The 20275-nt window shown below is 40.5% G+C and overlaps 1 protein-coding gene across 1 annotated transcript in view; it reads left to right on the top strand.

Moving 5' to 3' along the window:
- The window catches only part of CNTNAP5 (contactin associated protein family member 5), an 870373-nt gene that overhangs the window by 448005 nt on the left and 402093 nt on the right, over nucleotides 1-20275 (top strand). The window contains exon 8 of the mRNA XM_031008908.2: nucleotides 11955-12219. Within this exon, the coding sequence (XP_030864768.2) occupies nucleotides 11955-12219 (265 nt within the window). The remainder of the gene's footprint in view (nucleotides 1-11954; nucleotides 12220-20275) is intronic.

Here is a 20275-nt window from a genome sequence, read left to right on the forward strand (position 1 = left end):
ATTTCATTCTTTTGCAGAAGGATATCCACTTTTCTCAACACCACTGGTTGAAGAGACTATTCTTTCACCACTGTGCAATAAGTTTATTTCTGAGTTCTGAGTTCTTTGTTCTGTTGATCTCTGTGTCTGTTTGTATGCCAGCATCATACTGTTTTGAGTCCTATGGCTTTGTGGTATACCTTGAAATTAGGAAATGTGGTGCTTTCAGCTTTATTTTTTCCTCAAGATTACTTTGGCTATTTGAAGTCTTTTTCGGTTTCATACAAATGTAAGGATTTTTTTATTCTACTTCTATGAAGACTGCCATTGGAAATTTGATAGGGATTATATTAAATATACAGATGACTTTGGGTAGTATGAACATTTTAACAATATTTATTCTTATGACTCGAACATGGGATATCTTTCCATTTTTGATGCTATTGTAAATGGGATTGCTTATTTTATTTTCAAATAGTTTGTTGTTAGTGTATAGAAATTCAACTTATTTTTGTATGTTGATTTTGTATCTTGCAGCTTTACGGAATTTATTGTTCTAGCAAATTTTTGGTGGAGTCCTTATGATTTTTTAATATATAATATCATGTCATCTACAAACATAGATAATTTACTTCTTTCTGATTTGGATTTTTTAATAATTTTACTTTTTCTTGCTTAATTTCTTAGGCTAGGACTTCCAGTACTCTGTTGAATAGAGGCAGCAGAAGTGGTTTGTCTTGTTTCTGATGTTAGATGAAAAGCTATCAACCTTTAATGTTAAGTATGATGTTAGCTATAGGTTTGTCTTATATGGTCTTATATAGCCATTACTATGTTGAGATACATTCCTTCTACACCTAAATTGTTAAGAGCTTTTTCATGAAGGGATGTTGACTTTTGTCAAATATTCTTTTCTGCATCTATCAAGATGATCGTAAGATTTTTATCCTTAATTCCTTTAATTGATTTGCATATGTTGAGCTATGCTTGCATTGCAGCCTCTCTTTATTTAATTTTTAATTAAAAATATTTAATTATTATTATTATTATTATTTTGAGACAGAATCTCGCTTTGTCACTCAGACTGAGGTACAGTGGTGTGATCTCAGCTCACTGCAACTTCCTCCTCCCAGGTTCAAGCGATTCTCCTGCCTCAGCCTCCCGAGTAGCTGGGACTACAGGCGTTTGCCTCCATGTCCGGCTAATTTTTTATGTTTTTAGTAGAGACGGGGTTTCACCATGTTGGCCAGGATGGTCTCAATCTCCTGAACTCGTGATCCGCCTGCCTCTGCCTCCCAAAGTTGTGGGATTTCAGGAGTGAGCCACCGCATCCTGCCTTAATTAATTTTTTAACTTAAAAGTACTTCATTGAAGATAATTACACACTTTCCTTCCTATGTTATAAATATTACTGATTAAATTGAGAAGTTGACTTCTATAACATACTCATTATTTGTTGATGGTACTTTCCCTTCACACACACTTGCTGTTTGTTCTATTTTTACTCAAGAACAAAGGTACTCATATTTTCAGAGCTAAGAATATTTTTTCCTGATTAAAGTGAATTTAGTCTAGAAAAGCAGCATATACTTGTATGTGAAGTGGAAAGTTGTTTTGTTTGTGGGCTAAAAAAAAGTAGTTTGGAGACAAAAGAAAACCATAAATACACACACACACACACACACACACACACACACACTCCACTTCCTTTAGCCTTATGTGTTAGAAAGGGTTCCCTAGAGAGAATCAATAGGAGACTGTGTGTGTGTGTGTGTCTGTGTGTCTGTGTGCCTGTGTGGGTGGGGGGGGGGGGGGTAGGGGAAATGATTCACATGGCTGTTAAGGCTGAGAGGACTCACAACATGCCATTTGCAAGCTGGAGACACTGGGATGTTTATAGCATGACTAACTCCAAGTTTGAAGGCTGGAGAACCAGGGAAGCCAATAGTGTAACTCTCAGGCTGAGGCCAAAGGCCTGAGAACCCAAGGGGGTGGGGTGCACCAGTGTAAGACCTAGAGGCCAAAGGGTGAGGCGCCTGGAGTTGCTGTTCAAGGACAGGAGAGGAAGAGTACATCCCAGCTCCTGCAGATAGATGAACATGTTCATTTTTTCTGTTTTTGTTCTCTCTAGGCCCCTAGCAGGTTGGATGGTGTCTGCCAACCCTGAGGACAGATCTTCCCCTCCTAGTCCACTCAGACTCACATGTCTCCTCTGGAAACACCCTCAGACACACCCACAAATAATGCTTTACCAGGTTTTTAGGTATTTCTTAATTTAGTGAAGTTGACACCTACATTTAACCATCACACCTTACTGTTATAATGACTTGTTGCTTTTGCCTTATGTGAGTAGACTGGACGCATGACTAAAGATTGCAGTAGAGGAGACAAGCAATTCTGAAATTATGCAAAAGTAGAAATCATTTGAAAAGTAGTAGTCATTGGGTTTCAAACCTGGATGCTTCTATTCCTACCTGGATTACCTGCTATTATTTCTTTCAGCAATCTACACTAATTTCCTAATAGCAATTACTGATCCTGAATATTTTTGTCATGAAAGCCTTCAAATGAATTCACATGCAGAGAACTGTTTAACTGAAACTCCTAGTATAAAGCTATACCTCTTTATTTTAAATACATTGGAAATACAAAAGATTTTAAGTATGGAAATAAAAATTGCCATAATTCCACCACCCAGAAAGAGTCACTATTTAGTATATTAGTCATGGTCCTATACCTACATATTTATATGGGTATATTTCACCTGATTCCTATGTGTAAATTTGTATTCTATTTGTTCAATTTAATGTTATAAGCAATTTTCTTGCTTGCCATAAACATCGCTACTAGTGGTGGCAAAATAGTTTTTCATATACATATACCATAATTTACTTAAATATTTATATAATTTCAGACCCAGTTTTGTATTATTACAAATAATGGTTCTCAGTGTGTAAATCTTAGTCCAATTTCAAATTATTTCCTGAAGACTTCTAGAAGTGAAAGTAGAGTGTCAAAAGGAGTATTAATATTTTTGAGCTTCTTGATTCATAGTTCCAAATAGCTTTGTGCAATATTTGCTAACGGATATTAAAAAGTAGATTTGGGAGGGCAAAAAAAGAAGCAAAGACAAGAGACCATCTCTGAGGCCAAAGGCAGCATGTGGCTCTAGTAGTTCCCTGTTTACTGGTGCCTGTGCATAGGCAGCTGCTGAGAGGCCAGAGGAGAGGCCATGCAGGGCACCATCTTCTAGCCTGCCCATGCACCGTGGCCATTAGCAGGGCCTTTCTTCCAATTCTAAAAATGTGTCTCTCGTGGGTGTCTCTCAAATGAAACCCTAATGTGCATGATCTTTATCCTTGAAGGCCTCCTTTGGCAGAAGCAGAATGTTGCCTGTCCATAATAATGCCACTTGTTTAGTTTCACTTAAATTCCTAACATGCATTATGGACTTCTTTTCAGTACTTGTCCTTTCCGGTTTTCTCTTCCTCCACCCAAGTCCTATTCCCAGCTTCACTCTCTTCCCTGTTTTCTCTTCCTCCACCCAAGTCCTATTCCCAGCTTCACTCCTTCTTACTTGTCCTACAAAGCTCAAATCCAAAGGCACCTCATAAAACCCTGTAACAATGCTTTGTTACATGCTCTCCCAGCAGAATACGAGTCTCCCTCATGGCACTTGGTCATAGCTGTGATGACATGTTCCATGACCCTTATCCTACTGCCATGTAAGCTCTAGGTGGGCGGGTCTGAGTCTGTCTCACTCCTTCACTGTATCCGTAGTCATGAGAATCAAGGTGGCCCATATGAACTGCTTAATAGAGAACTGCTAAATAGAGAACTGCTAAATAAGTCAATAAAAAAATGAAGGAGCCTGTCTTTCCCAAAAATGAAAAAGAGCCTTGATTTGATTCCCGAGTCACCCTGAGTTTGTGAATAGGAAGGTAGCTTGAGCTCACAGGGCAGTCTTTTCCCTACATTTGCTGACAGCGTGCCAGTCAGTGCTGGTAGTTCTCAGACAAATCAAATTAGAAGTGGTTGTACTCATTTGGAAAATCAAGAACTGGCTTTGAAATCTTTCCCCGCAAATTAGATTGGATCAAGATCATTTTCTCCAGCTTATAAATGCTTGATTGGCTTTGTTTGATGCCTCATGATTGAAGCTCAGCTTTGCACTGCTAGCTTTATTTTTTACTCACCAGGGTGTTGTGGTGTCTAGATGATGATTAAAAACAAAACAAACACCCACAATCAAAAAGTTTTGTAAATAACAGCTCAGCACAGTAATGTAACCCTTGGAAGCGTCACACATAAGAAACTTGAAAAATAGCCAAGGTAAGCAGAACTTCAAGCTTGGGCCTGCTGTATTCTCTTCAGGTCTTAAAAATCAGTTTCCTGGAGTGGCGGGACAGCCACACCTGACTTACTATTTCCTCTCAGGAATAATGAAGGACGTGCCAGGACCTCACTGTCCCTACAGTAGAGGAGTCTCAATGGGAGCAGACTGTCTGTCTTCCTTCCATCTTCTTCACCAACCCATGCATCCCCTTTCTCTGTCTTCTGCCTTAGTCACCTGATTGGATTCAGATGCATTCTCCTTTCAGTCATAGCCTATCCATAGCTACCTGAATGTATAACCTCAGGTCTTTTTTCAACAAAGAGTAGTCCCTTATTCTTGTTTTATTCTTCCCAGGTGACTCAAAGTCAGACCAGAGCTTTACTGTTGAGCTGATAAGCAGTGTTTGAAGCAGTGGTGACAGCCTGGTTGAGAATCCGCTAGAGACCATGAATCTTGCATGGTCGTCACATGCTTTTTATTTATAGCTTTTTTATTTTCAAGTTTTCATTTAAAGCAGAGCAGCCAACAACTTTCTGGAGTCTTCCACAAAATGGCTAAATGGCTTGAGTCACTAATAGTAAACAGTAATAGGTGTCTTTGGGTAGTGAAAGGAGTCCAAAAGGAATGTGCTTGAATATCCAAAATAACTGACCAATGTTTGACTAGAGGTATAATGCCCACTAATAGAAACACCTCTGAGCCATTTAACAGTGATGGTTCACTTTAGCATAACCTATTGTCTACGCAGCCAACATAGGGCTGGCAAGTAATTCAGTAAAAGTCTTGAAAGAGGATGGACTCCTAGCAGAGATGTAAGACAAAGCCAGCATCCAAATGGAAAATTCAAGCAGAATTGTCTTTTGTTGCTAAGTTCTAAAGTTTTTCATGTACATCAATGACCTCAAGTGAAATAACCAAAGGATTATGTTTAATCATAAAGCCAGGAAATGAGTACAAATGAAGCCATTTGTTAAGAATGTCTCTCTTCTCATTTCTGATAGGTACTTGTTCTAGCTTAGTAAATTATGGTTCCTATGCCACGTGCTGAGACCTGGCTAAAATACCCAGTGACCAATGAACATACGAGAGTCCAGGTTTAGGAATATTTGACTAACATGGAGGCCTGAGCTCCCTGTTCAATACATTTCAGTCTATTCTCTCTATTATACAATCACATTCAGACCACTGCAGTGGTTCCATCCTTGTGTCTATCAGCAGAGCAGCATCTTCTGAAGTTGTTCGTCTGTGTAACAGATAAGTGTAAATTCATTCGATTGGTTCTGTAGTCACATGACAAAGACTTAACTACTACTGTGTTCTCTGTGTCAAAAGTCTTGAGGAAGTAAACCTTCTGCCATGACACTCCTGTCCATCAGTCATGAGATGATCACGGTAATTACACTACTACTGCAATATCTCCTTTTGGATGAGTTTCTCTGCGACAGAGGAAAGCTTTTAGGTGGATGGGTTTTATTGGATTTCCATCAGTATATGGCACACTTCTGGTTTGGTGGCAGAATGGCCTGAATACGACTTCAAGGAAGGCGCTGCTTAGGAACTTCATTCTCTCTCGCGGTTTGCTTCTGGTTTTCATTACATAGTCCCTGAACTGGCACCTGTCTAAGTGGCTGCATATAATTTCTCCCATTTTATCTTCTGCAAGAAAGTTGCAACCATTGTAGTTCCTCATACAGCTCAGCGTTAATCTAGCTTTCTCTTTGTAAAATATTTTAGGCTACAGTTTCTGGGGAGGGGGAGGGAAGGGGAAAGCATAATCAGTCAATTGATTATTATACTCTTGTAAGTGTGTTTTAAAATATCAGGCTTCTTATTTACTTTTTAAATAGAGATTGGGTCTCATCATGTTGCCGAGGCAGATCTCAAACTCCTGGATTGAAGTGATCCTCCCACCTCAGCCGTTCAAAGTGCTGGGATTACAGATGTGAGCTACCACGCTTGGCCTTCTTATTTCTTTAACATGTAAAAATATATCATCTTTTGCTCACTTCCTTTTTATTTTAATATACTTATCATGGATTGTGATTCTTGCCCTCTTTCCTGCATCAAGACAGGAATTGTTAGGGAAGAGGCCTAAGTTTCCCTCTTTACAGCCTGAATCACTCAAAGAAAAAGTCTTCTAAAATGTAAATACTTGGTTACACTTCTCATGCCAACAACAGAATGATTCAGATGATCCCTAAATCCTCTCCAAAGACAAGACAGATGGTAAAAATGTGGGTCTTCAGTCTCAGATACCCAAGGTTAGAAGAACAAGTGGGAATATTAGGGCCTCCAGTTCAATAGCCTCAGGTTACAAAAAAGAAACCTAAGCCTCTAGAATTGACTCACCTCTGGCCACCCAGAAAAGCATCAGATCTGGGAGAAGAGAGAAACAATAAGCCAGGAGCAATGCTAGATACATTGCATGTGGTCTCATGTGGTTTTAAATCATCCCTCTACTATTATTCCCCAGATCATGAAGGAAACAATGAGGACCAGAGAAAGGCATGTTTTTTTTTTTTTCCTTAAATGTTTGTAACAAGAATCTAGTTCTGCCTAAATTTAACACTCTCACTTCCTTCAGAATTCAGAGCAAGATGCTCTATACCAAATTGTAAACCTATTGTGTAAGGCATGGGCAGTTATCAAAAAGTAGCTAATTATTACAAGGCAGTATAAGAAACATAATAGATTTCCACAGGTAGCACACACGACTGGAAGCCCATGGAGAAGTCAGCCACTGTGGGATGGATGTCAGGAAAGGTCTGGGCATGGGCAAGCCCAGAAGGCTTACTGGGCCCTGCAGGGCAAAAGTGGGGATGGAGGGTGCAGAGGAATGAAGAGGTCATGCCTGGTGGAGGAAGGAAGGCACAACGTATGTCTAGAGGACAGCTTTGCTGTTAGTGTATCTCTTCATTCTAGTGAGGGTAGTGCCGATGATGAGGGACACAATCCAAGGGAGGTGGTTGTCTATCAGTAGTCAGCAGCCATCTGTGCTTTCCTGTTTGAAATCCATTGTACTCTCAGAGAAGAATGGGAACCACGCTTGCCCCTCCAGCACCTTCGTCAGTCAACACTTTCTATCAATTGTACCTGCAAATTTCTCATAGATCTGTTTTCTTTTCTCACTCTCCCACATTGTTATTGGTATTAATCAGTGTTCTCCAGAAAAGTATGGCCAGGATCTCTATATATGTGGAATACATATATGAAAGAGAAATAGATTTGAAAGAGAGATTGAGATTTATAATGAAAAATTGGCTCACTGGACTACAGAGTCTGGGAAGTCTCATAATCTGCAGACCCAGGAAAGTCAGTGCTGGTCTGTATTTGAAGGCCTGAGTACCAGAAGGTGTAAATCCCAGCCTGAACGCTGGAGAAGATGAGATGAAATTTCTTGATCGAGCCAGGAGGAAGGAAACAAAAAAGTACAAATTCCTCCTTCCTATGCATTTTACTCTATGCCCTCAACGGAGTGGATGATACCCACCCACATTGGGGAGGGCACTGTACTTTGCCAAGTCCACCAATTTTAATACTAATCTCATCTGGAAACACACAGGGCCACACCCAGAAATAATGTTTAATCTGGGCGCCTCATGGCACAGTCAAGCTGACCAAGGAAAGACTGTAGTGGGTCTCTAGAGAAGTGTTGAAAAAACAATATTCTTTACAATTGTTAGAGAAGATAAGGGGGGCTACTACATGGGGTTTTATAGTAGCAGGAAAGATTGGGCTCAGCTCTGAATACAATAAAGAAAAGTGGGGATTTATAGCCAAGGAGTAGGGTGGGGGTCAGGGAATGGAAAATTACTTAGAGGTAGGGTACTTCTTTGCTAAACTAGCCCAACAGGAGCTTTGTTGAAGGCAGGCAAGTGTGATAATATATCCAAGGAGGTCAGACCAAGGTGGGAGGTTTTGGTATACTGAACTCTGCAGAATTCTTGCTAAAACTGGAAAAAATGGGACATGGACAGAGCCCAACATCACACCTAGTCCAAGGGAGGACTCAGAGGAGCCTGACTAGAGTTAGGTCAAGGAAAGAGTCTTTTGCCAGAAAAAACAGACATTGTTTGGGGATCCCTAGGGGCAAACGTCTACTCCATCTTTGGCCCAGCACTTCTGAACATCTTGGCTGTTCGAGAAGGGGCATGTATGACAGTGAAAATATAGGGCACTGAGAACTACCATCTTAGGAACAATAGGAGACCTACACTTGGAGGGACCAGTGACTTGTGGCAGTTGCTGCCCTGGGGTGGTCTCATTATCATCTGGAACAGCAGTCACAGTCAGACAGAGGAGTCCACGGTTCAACTGGAGCTTTGGGGGTGTGGTAAGGAAAAGCACTCAGACCCCAAGGATTTCCTTCCTTCCTTGAAGACTGACTTCCTTTTTGGACAATGAAGGACCCTGGAGTTCTTATAAGATACAGGGAGGAAAAAAAGGACCCATGGCAGCTCACTGACCTCCTCTCAATCTCACTTATGAGGTCAAGGCTAGTGGTTTTACCTTGAAGGTTTGATCAATGCACACTTCCTTGCCAGGCATACTTTGTACCAATTACAGTAAATTAGAGTAAGTACATAAAGTGAATTTAATTACTACAGCATGCAAAGGATCAGGTCACATTTATGTGTACAATTAACTAATCCCTGTGCTTAGCACAATTTTATAATGCTTGAAAAATCTTGAATGAATGTTGAAATGTTGAATGGAATTAAACATACAGAGGGACAAAGGGGCTTTGGGGAATGAAACTTCCTTCTCGGGAATAGGAGGAATGATATTTGAAGAAAGAGATTAAAAGATATATAGCGTAGAATATAGGCCACTGACCATTTGCCATGTCTCCTTCGACACAATTCTAAAGTAATGTCTTCTCACATGGCTTTTCTAAATGGCCGGTGGGAACTTCCTCAAATGCCGTCTTGAGACAGATTCTGGAGACACAAATGGCACTATTGAAAATGGTCAGTCCATGTTGATTTCAAAAGTAGCATTTTTACATGCAGCTCATTTTTCTTTTTTCTCCTCCCTTTGGTGAATAGGGGTGACACCGATGGCCCTCAACGCTGTACGTCATTTCTGTCAGCAGTAAGCACAGCTGAGACAGGGCTGTCAGAATAGTGGCACACAGCAGCTATGTGACAGGAAACTGAACTGCCAACACTCACGTGAGCCCAGAGAGCTGGGTCAGATTCTGTGTAGAAGGAATTTCCCGTCCACCCACATATTTTCTCTCCTACTTGCCTTTGGATTTGCCCTTAGAGAATATAGTAGAGGCATGTGCTAAAGACAAAGAAGTTTTAGATAGCTGGAGTGGCTTCATAGGGGCAAGAATGATAGAGGGAAGTGTGAAGGGAATCGGGGGAAGGGAGAGAGAAGCTGGCCTAAGGTGAGCGAGGGAGCTGTCCAAGGACGGAAAGCATATCCCAGTGCATTTCAAAGTTTTCCTGCTTTCTGTTGAGCTAGGTGTGCATCCCCACTCACAACCTTATCTTAATAGTGACAATCTCTGAAGGCGTTTATTTAAAGCCCTTGCTCTGGAGGACCAATCCAGGAACTCCTTAGATTCTGAACAACCCTGTATTGTGCTCAAGAAGTTGGGCCCATTAAACAATGAAATGAAGGGAGACTGAGGAAAGAGAGCCAGGCCTCTGGTCAGATGTGAGCAAACTGATCAAATAAGGAAAGAATCTCAAGTCCTCTACTCCTCCACTGTCCTGAAGCCGCCTTCCATGGCTGTGATCCAGAGAACACTCACAAGAGGGCTTGGGTGAAGCTAAACTGGGTTTTAGATAACTCCTGGAAAGGGGATACTTTTGCCTTCTTCATCTTTGTGAACATTCCCACTCTACACAACCTCAGACTTTGAATGCAGCTGTGTTCTGGCAGATTTGTTTTTACAAAAATGATACTGACCTCAGGAAAGGAAAAGATAAATAAAAATTATTACTACTTCCTAGCTTCTCTGCAGAGCATTTGTGATTTGGCTTCTTCCAAAAGACAGCCCTACCACAATGAGTTGGCCATTATTGGTGATGTTTTTATTCTTGAAAGGGAATTTACCAGAGATCCAAAAATGCAAATTAAAACAACTGTGAGATACCAAGAGCAAGTTGGTGGATTTTTTTTAAATGGTAGCACTCAGTGCAGAGGATGCAGGTATCAGAGATGGTGGCTAAAAGCAAAAGCCTCCAAGTTAGACAAACATGGGTTTGTCTCCCATGTTCCCTGCCAACTAGGCACATGGCTTTTGCTAAGTTATTTATTCTAAGTCTGGTTTGTGCATCCTTTAAATGAAGAAAATAATACATTATGGCATTGTTGTGCAGAATTCACAAGATATGTATGTAAGTGCCTATCCTACTGCCTAGCACAGTGGGGTGATATATACTGTGGGTGATTGCTTGATGGATATCAAGGGCGTTACCCTTTGACACATTAATTAACTTGTGAGGATCTAGCCTGAAGGGAAGAAAACATCTAAACAACTACAACAAATGATTCATGCAATAATATGCTCATAGCAGTGTGACTGATGGATGAATCATCAGAAATGTGCTACTGGTAGAAGTTTGGGGACTGTTATTCATTTTCAAGAATACGAGACTATCATAAACAAACATGGTTGGGACCTATGGATGTTCTTCCAGGTAGAGGGTTTTGGAATCAAACCACTACCCTGCTCTGGAACTGAGAACTGTACTACGTATCTAACTCTGCCACCTGGCCACTTCTGTGGAAAGTTAAATTCAGGTAGCCATTCAGGTTAGGGCGTTCCCCTTGTGGGATCCTTACCTTTTTTTTTTGCTATGCAAAGAATAATCTTCTTACTCTTCTTTTGGGTTCGATGCACACTTAATATTCCCCATGACCAGTCCTCTCATCTACTCCTCATCTATGTTATTGAAAATACTTTTACTAAGTTAAATATATGGCCCATGTCACTGCACTGTTTCTAAGTTTGAATGAAAACTATTCAGGAAGCATCAGAGGGCTTTCAAGCTCTGCCTCTCTTCACCTTTCCAGACTTACCTCCTTTATGTTACCCGGACCTTCCTGTCCCACTAACTACTTAGAAATGGCAGGTTCCCTGGAATTTCATAGGGATGCTGTTTTGCTAATTTCTTTAAGCCTTTGCTGAAAATGCTAGTCAAGTCACCCCCACTCCACCCCTTTCCTAATTCCTTCCTTTGTTTTGTTTTCCCTCGCATAACCTTTGCTTGTCCAGTTATTTCTCCTGTCCGGCTCCCGCTGGAGCTAGTATCTATCCCTTTTTTAGCACGTTCCACATTGTGAGCTTGGCACATAGTTGACTTGCCATAGGTATTTATATAATGAGTAAATGTAATTATTTTTACGCCCCTTAGAAAGTGTGGATACTTCCATCCCCCTTCCTTCTGGGACTCTCAGATGGCCCTCTTTGCAGATAGCATTGTGATCCTTAACAAATGAACGGAAAACGATCTTGTGAGTGTGTCTGAGCAAAGCCGACATTTTTTTCTTCTTTAAGATCTTGCCGCTGAATGTGGAATGATCCTGAAATTAAGGTCAGCTCCAGGTGGTTGTTTATATCAGCTGTCAGATTGCAGAATAAAAAATGGCTTTTATATGTTTGACTTTTATTGTTTTCCAGGGCAATGTCACTTTTTCCTGCTCCGAACCACAGATTGTGCCCATCACATTTGTCAACTCCAGCGGCAGCTATTTGCTGCTGCCCGGCACCCCCCAAATTGATGGGCTCTCAGTGAGTTTCCAGTTTCGAACATGGAACAAGGATGGTCTGCTTCTGTCCACAGAGCTGTCTGAGGGCTCGGGAACCCTGCTGCTGAGCCTGGAGGGTGGAATCCTGAGACTCGTGATTCAGAAAATGACAGAACGCGTAGCTGAAATCCTCACAGGTACTGTCTGCTGACACTCTGGATCAGCTTCTTGTTTATCCAAGTCAACAAAGGTTGAGGTCCTGACAAAAACATACAGAATCCAAATCTCAGGGATATGGGTTAGCCCAGTATTCACAAATGTACTCCAAGTCTGAAGAGGCAGCATTTTTTTTTTTTTTTTTTGAAGATGGAGTCTTGCTGTCCCCAGGCTGGAGTGCAGTGGCTCGATCTCAGCTCACTGCAACCTCCGCCTCCTGGGTTCAAGTGATTCTCCTGCCTCAGCCTCCTGAGTAGCTGGGACTACAGGTGCACACCACCACACCCAGCTAATTTTTTTTATTTTTAGTAGAGACGGGGTTTCACCATGTTGGCCAGGATGATCTGCATCTCTTGACCTTGTGATCCGCCCGCCTTGGGCTCTCACAGTGCTGGGATTACAGGCCTGAGCCACTGTGCCTGGCCAGCATATTTTTTTTCTTAGTAGGAAACAAAACAAAAAGTGAATTTATAATTAGCTATGTCAACTTTGGTTAAGTGCTTAAATTTCTTAGTCTCTTAGCAGTCTCGTTGGAAAGATGGGAATAAGAATTCTTACCTGGGAGTATTTAGCATAATCTAGACCATTTATAGAACTCTCTGCTAGGTTCTCTATAAACATGGCATGTATCATATGGAATCTTCACCATGCTCACAGAAGGAAGTTACTATTTTACACTTAATAAATGAGGAAATCAGAAGTCATGGCAATCACTTCAAAATTCCACGTTCCTAAGTGATGGAGCTGGGAATTTATCCTGAATTTGCCTGACTTCCAAGTCTATATTCTCCTCTTAAACCACATTACCATGGAAGTTTGTATAACCCCTAAATTTTATTTCAAGTAAAAATCAGTAAATTTAAAACCATTTAAAAAATATATATGTATACATATATATTTTAAATGTATTGAATAAATGCTAGTACATATGGCACCAGGGAATGGGAAAACTTTTAAATGGTCCTCAAATGGCCAAAATTTGGGAAACACTGATTCATTGCCATGTACTACAGATCTTACTGCCTAGCAATATGCAGCAGGTCGGTGAACAAATTGTATTTTTGGATACCCTGGCTCCTCCAGCTGCTGTTTCTTCAACATGAAACAGTGGAAGTCTCTCTCTCATTCTCTGTTGTGTTACCAATCTCTGATGTCCTTCAAGCAGCGGTGTATTTACTAAGTTGACAAATACTCATTGAGGTCAAATCTCACATGCCAAGGATTGGGCAGGGATTGGTCTGCGGCATGCTGATCGATGAAGAAGTTCTTTCAGAAGTCTCCCTGAATAAACAATCTGAATAAAAACCTCCCTCTGCTTTTCACCGCAGGTCAACATCCATCATGGATTATACTACAATTTAATTTAGATGCCTTTTTCTCAACTGGACTACATGGTTCTTTTATCCAAGTAGATTAGCAAAAATTGAGTTAAATTGTAAAGGATATGACTTAATAGTTGTCGACCTAAAAGGAAGAAGCCAAGGCAATATTAATATAAGTAGATAGTTTATTTGGGCCAAGCTTGAGTATTGCAACCTGGGAATATAGATTCAGCTTGCCCTGAATGTATATTCTGCTCTGATTAGCTGCAGTTAGAAGCAGACTTTTAAAGAAAAAAAAAAAAAAAGAGGCAGTTTCTATGGTGTTTATCAGAAATTTACATTAAAATCATACCAGCTAAAGATTGCCTGTGCATTGTTCTTTGTATCGCAGATTCCAGGAGCAAGAAGATAATGGGTGAGGCAGGTAGTCAGGAAAAAAAAAAATGACTTTAAACAATTGCCTGGAGCATGGGTTCCTTGAGCTCAGGGGAGGGGTGTGTGACTGAAGTTTCATACTCATGCCTCTCTGGGCCCAATATACTTTGCATCACTCACATAGTTCAGACTGCTCTGAGCTGTTTTTCTTTTCTCATAGTTATGGTCATGTCAGACCGTGGGAGACATTCAAATGTCCATAGTGAACAAAATGGCCCACTGAACCCCTGAGCATAGCAGAAAGGCCTGAGTCTGGAAGTCAGGCAGTCAAGTTTAAAAGTATTAATATGTTTTCTCCTTCCTTTCCTGTGGCCCTGGATAAACTTTGTCTCATATGCAAACTGAATTGTATTAGTTATCTATAGTTGCATATCAAGTGACAGCAATATTTAATAGTTGAAAACATTTTTTATTATGTCTCAGTTTCTGTGGATCAGAAATCCAGGGACAACTTGGCTGGGTGACCGGCTCAGAGTCTCCCATAAGGTCACAATTGAATTGCCAATGGGGACTGAAGCCATGGCAAGGTTCAATGGAGGAAGATCTGCTTCCACACTCACTCATGTGCTCAGGAAGGCCTCAGAAAATCCACTTCCACATGTAGGGTAGTTTACATTTTTACCCTCAAGTTATTTGAGAATAACTTGAGTCTATAAAAGAAATGAATTATAGACAAATTAACAGGAAAAAATGCACACACATTTTATTACATGCACACAGGAGTCACAACGACATACAAAATATAAAAGCCCAAAGAAATGGCAGATGGTTGATGCTTTTATATCACCTTGACATTATAGAAAGAACTGGGGTTTAGAGCATGGCCAAAATCACGTTATGGGCCAGGCACGGTGGCTCACACCTGTAATCCTACCACTTTGAGAGGCCAAGGAGGGCGGATCTCATGAGCCCAGAAGTTCAAAATCAGCCTGAGTAACATGACAAAACCCCATCTTTACAAAAAACTGAAAATTAGCTGGGCATGTGGGTGCATGCCTGTAGTACCAGCTACTCGGCAGGCTCAGGTAGGAGGATCAGCTGAGCCCAGGGAGGCTGAGGCTGCAGTGAGGCATAATGATGCCACTGCACTCCAGCTTGGGTGGCAAAATGAGATCCCATCTCAAAAAAACAAAACAACAACAAAAACAACAACAAAAAACAGGTATGGTAGTAAATCAGGTTATGATGGCAAGACAGGTAATTGAGGGGAGAGAAGAGGAGGTTCTGTTTACCAAGGTGGTCTTAAAATGTAGGTGAAGCCATACAGGTATCAGCCCTTAGAGAGAATAAATGACAAATGTTTTTTTCAGACTTTTAAATGTTTAGACTCTCAGTCCTCGATCCATACAAGGGAGAGCCTCACAGAAAGCCTTGTTGTAGCAATGCAGGTTTTCTCTACAGATGCAAGTCCCCCATGAAAGACAGCTTTGCAGGGCTACTTCTTTTGGAACAGCCCTCTCAAAATATGTCAAAGAAGTATATTTTGAGGTGAAATATTTTAGTTTCTTTCGGAAGCTTCCTCATGAGCCTCTCCAGAAGGCTGCCAAGGGTGAGTGAGAAAAAGCACCCAAATAGAAGCCGCAGTCTTTTTATAATCTAATATTGAAAATGGCATCTCATCACTTCTGTCATATTCTATTCCTTAGAAGCAGGTAAATATGCCCAGCTTGTGTCCAAATGGAGGGGATGACATCAGGGCTTGGATATTAGCAGGCACAGATTATCCAGGATCATCTTAGAGATTGCCTATCACAAGAGATAAAAAAAAATTATGTTGGTGCTGGCAGTTAAATGAGGTAGTATATCTCAAATACAGAACAAAGTGTTGAGTAGCTATTTAACACATTTTTCTTCCTTCCATGCTGACTCAAGAGATACAGCTAGAAGGGGCCTCTTTCTACAGAGTCATAAAAGTTAAGAATGAATTTGTGCAGTCAGACGATTTTTATAAAATTTATTAGATTTCCAGTAATGGAGGTGAGTTAATCACTTAGAATTGTAATATTTTTTCATGTTCCAAATTATAAAAGTTAAACCTCAATCCTCCTTATTTGAAAAAGAAAAACGTGAGCTGGCATTGAGCTGTTTCTCTCTAATCGGTGAGATGTTTTTGAGTACAGAGACTTGTAGGCCTCAGGTCAAAAATGAAGTTTTAATACAAGGAAGGCCCTGGCAGCACATTGCTCTTAGAAATCCAGGTGCTGTCTGTTTTATTAAGCACACGTCAGTCCATTAAAATGCATTTATGACTGAAAGAGAGCCTGGTAAGAGCTGCCACCTTACCCAGCTGCAGAAAGGGAACAAATCATCAGTTATTTCAGACCCACCTCTCAGAAACTGAAATAAGCAAAAAGAAGTTTTTCAAATGTGCAGCCAGAGTTTCAAAAACTCTTGTATAATTCTCTCCTAAGGACAATTTCTATGTTTTTGGAAAATTTGAACTTAATGTTTTCTAGAAAAGGATCAAGGTTTTGTGTATTCTTCGATTTTCCCATCTGGGAGGAGGAAGAACGAACAAATAATCAAACAAAAACAGTTTTCTCTTTTCTTACATTTCTGAGGAAATTTGTTTTCAAAGTACTTGAGCTTATACTGGCTTTATAAGAAGATGAAAATCTCATATGAACAATGAAAAAATAATAACAATTGTTCCAATAATTTTTGAGAGTCAACGGGGCTATACTTGACACTTGGTATGTCCCAAATGGGTCAGAGAATGCAGATAATCAAAGGTTTATTTGAGACTAGTTCTAACATCCTGGATCTAAAAGAGAAGGTAATTCCTTTGGAAAGGTCAGTACAATGATGCCTCACACCTTCAACCCTGTTCCCCGAGCTTTGTACAGTGTGCTTGGCTTTTTAGGAAGGAAGTAGTTCTTATTTAGGGATTTTTGCATTGAATATCAAGGAGAGACTTGCAAAGTAAATGCATCCTCAAAATAGAAGGCATCTGAATTTAGCTATTCTAGGGATGAAGTTTCAGGAAGATGAAGGACAACAGTGGAATCCCTTTCTTGTATTTTTCTTTATTTTCTATTTTTGTCATCTCCTTTTTTTGCAAGCCTTATATATGTATGTGTGAGGAAAGGTAGAAGACCTCATTTCACTGTAAGGGATGTGAAAGTAGAACCAGCAGCCATTGTAGATCTTCTGCCAGTTAGGCATTGTGCTAGGGGCTTGTCATACAAAACTGTAAAAAAACTCATAAAACTTTATCAGGCGGTTAGTATACCAACACACATAGAAAGAAACTGAGAATATGAATTTAAGTTAAAGTAGCCAAAGATGTTCAACCTCAGCTTTTTCCTTAGAATTCTCAAGTTCATGGTCTTTACACAGTATCCTGCTGCTCTCCATATTCATTGTGCATACTGTCCGTTGCTTAAATAACTCAAATGTAAAGAACCTCTGCTTTACATCTATAGATAATCTACAGAAGACTCTTAAGGAAAGTGGCTAGGTGTAAAGCTGTGTCTTTCAAAACCGGTTTCATGGTGGTCTTATACAAGAATAAGACTTGGATAAGACCTTGGGATTCACACTAGATTGGAAGTCTGTTGTCTTTATAAACTTCTGTGTACTTTAGCTAAAATTAACTGTATAATATTATTAAGTAAATAATACAGGAGGCTGAGGCGGGTGGATTGCTTGAGGTCAGGAGTTCAAGACCAGCCTCACCAGCATGGTGAAACCCATCTGTACTAAAAATACAAAAGTTAGTTGAGTGTGGTGGCGCATGTCTGTAATCCCAGCTACTTGCTACTCGGGAGGCTGAGGCAGGAGAATCACTTGAACCCAGGAGGCAGAGACTGCAGTGAGCCAAGATCCTGCCACTGCACTCCAGCCTAGGTGACAGAGTGAGACTCCATCTAAGAAACAAACAAAAAAGTAAATTTTTTATATATATATATATACACACACACATATGTATGTATCCATATGTCAACACACACACACACACACACACACAAATATTCATTGGCCACTGCACTCCACCCTAGGTGACAGAGTGAGACTCCATCTAAGAAACAAACAAAAAAGTAAATTTTATACATATATATATATATATATGTATGTATGTATCCATATGTCAACACACACACACACACACACACACACACACACAGATATTCATTGGCCACTGCACTCCAGCCTAGGTGACAGAGCAAGACTCCATCAAAAAAACAAACAAAAAAGTAAATTTTATGTATATATATATATCTGTGTATCAACACACACACACCAACATTCATTGAGAAAATAGGTCATACTTTCTTCAGACTCTTTTTTTGGTGCTCAGTACTGATTCCTTAAAAGGACTATCATCTAAGGATGAAGGCTGCCAAGTGACATGAGGTCTACTTCAGTAAGGGCCTGTCTACTTCTAAGGACATTGCCCTGCTTTCTGCAGGCTTTCCCATTCTAATTTTCCCTATGCCGCATGAAACAAGATTAGATCTCTCAGAATTCAGACTGAAAGATCTGATCCATGTGGAAAGCCATGAGTTTCACTAGAGCAGAGAACACCTTCTAGGAGTCTTGCTGGACTGTGAACCTTATCCGAAAATCCATTTAGGCAATTCTCCAATGAATGAGCAACTACCTTGATAACCTAATTTATATATTTTAAGCTCCCAGTTCTTTCTTACTTTTCATAAGGTCCCAAGTGCCATGGGGACCTCTCACATGGTCATGTGGTCATGAGGCTCTCTCAAACTCCATACCCTTTCATTGAGCAATAGATATCATGTTCTATTTTTAATGAAGGATGTGGTTGCCGCTTTAAAGGCTTTTATGGAGATGCTTAGAATGGAGTTTAGTATTTTTCAAAACAACCTGAATTACTAAGAAAACAGGACATTTTATAAAGGTAAAGGAGACCACCTGGTTTGTTTTCTTAGGAGGAATAGGGCAGACTGTTTTGAATGTCATATGAAATCATAAGCAATCTGAAGAGAAAACCGGCACCACTCTAATTATCTGAAAGGGATCTGACATTTCAATGTTATTTTTATTTTTCCGATGGGAAAATACAAGGCAAGGAGAATCGAAAGAAACAGGCATGGAGTTTTAGCTTACGTTTTTGTTTGTTTGTTTGTTTTTGTTTTTTGTAGTGCTTCTCAAAATGTCAGCCAGTCTGGCCAAAGGGCTTGAACTCAGGCTTCAGTGGTTGTGCGTCAGCCTACCTGTGCTCTAATCAGATGTAGGACATGAGTAAGTCTTGTTCCGTTAGCCTCACTGTCCTCATTTGCTGAAGGAGAGGATCAGTCTAGAATCATGGATGCTCCCTCCAGCACTATTCATGATTTCTTGAGAGAAAACAATAGGCCAACCCACCCCTTATTATCTTCAAAGAAATCATCAACCCAAGGCTCTTCTTTTGAAACTGGCATAAGTGGTCCTGAAAGATTGGGAGTACCCAGGGCCAAGCCCCTTGCCAGAGGTCATGCTACCCAACTCCCAAAACTCTGGTGCACTTTGTGGAGTCAGAAAAGTAAACTTAGCCTATTTGATACCATGAATTTTGTGGATGAGTTGCTTGCGTGGTCTTAAAAAGGTTATGCTATGACTCTTCACAACCTGTAGAGAATTAGGAGACAAATATCTAAACCTGAATAGGGTTTTTTTTTTTTTTTTGCAACCTTCCTTAAATGTGTGTGTGTGTGTGTGTGTGTGCGCACACCTATGTTGGTAGGAGGGTTAACAAAATATATTAGGTCTTCAAACTATGTTAGTAGAGGAACAATATTAGTTGTAGGTACTGAAGCTGTTTCCTGCAGAGAGAAATCCAGGCAGAGACACAGCAAGGGTCTTTGGCTGTGGGACCGGCTTTCTTATAGCTAATGGTTGGTATATGTGAACATCTCTTCAGAAGGCAAAGCAAGCAGCAGTGAGGCAGGCAAAGAGCCCACTTTGGATTCCATTAAAGCATCTTCTCCCCAGAGCTTCCTAGATGCACAGTGTACTGCCTTGATGTCACCAGAGGCATCAAACTCAGACTGGGATTTTCGGGATTAAAGAGTAAGTCTACATTTTAAAGACATGGTTTTGGCACAATAAAATGAAATCCAGAAGGGCCGGGGGGGAGAATCCAAACTAAGAGATCTGACCCTGGCAGCTGGCACCACTTGCTCATTATTAGCTGAAAAGGCAAAAGGTGAAAGCTGATCACCTGGGACAGACAAAATCTCTGGACAAAAGGTGACATGGCCAGCAAAGAGCCAGAAACCAAGAAAATGCCATGAAAAAGTGTCTATAGTCAAGGCAAATGGCTTATCGG

The sequence above is a fragment of the Gorilla gorilla genome, chromosome 11 (assembly GCF_029281585.2).
Source record: "Gorilla gorilla gorilla isolate KB3781 chromosome 11, NHGRI_mGorGor1-v2.1_pri, whole genome shotgun sequence".
Taxonomy (NCBI): domain Eukaryota; kingdom Metazoa; phylum Chordata; class Mammalia; order Primates; family Hominidae; genus Gorilla; species Gorilla gorilla.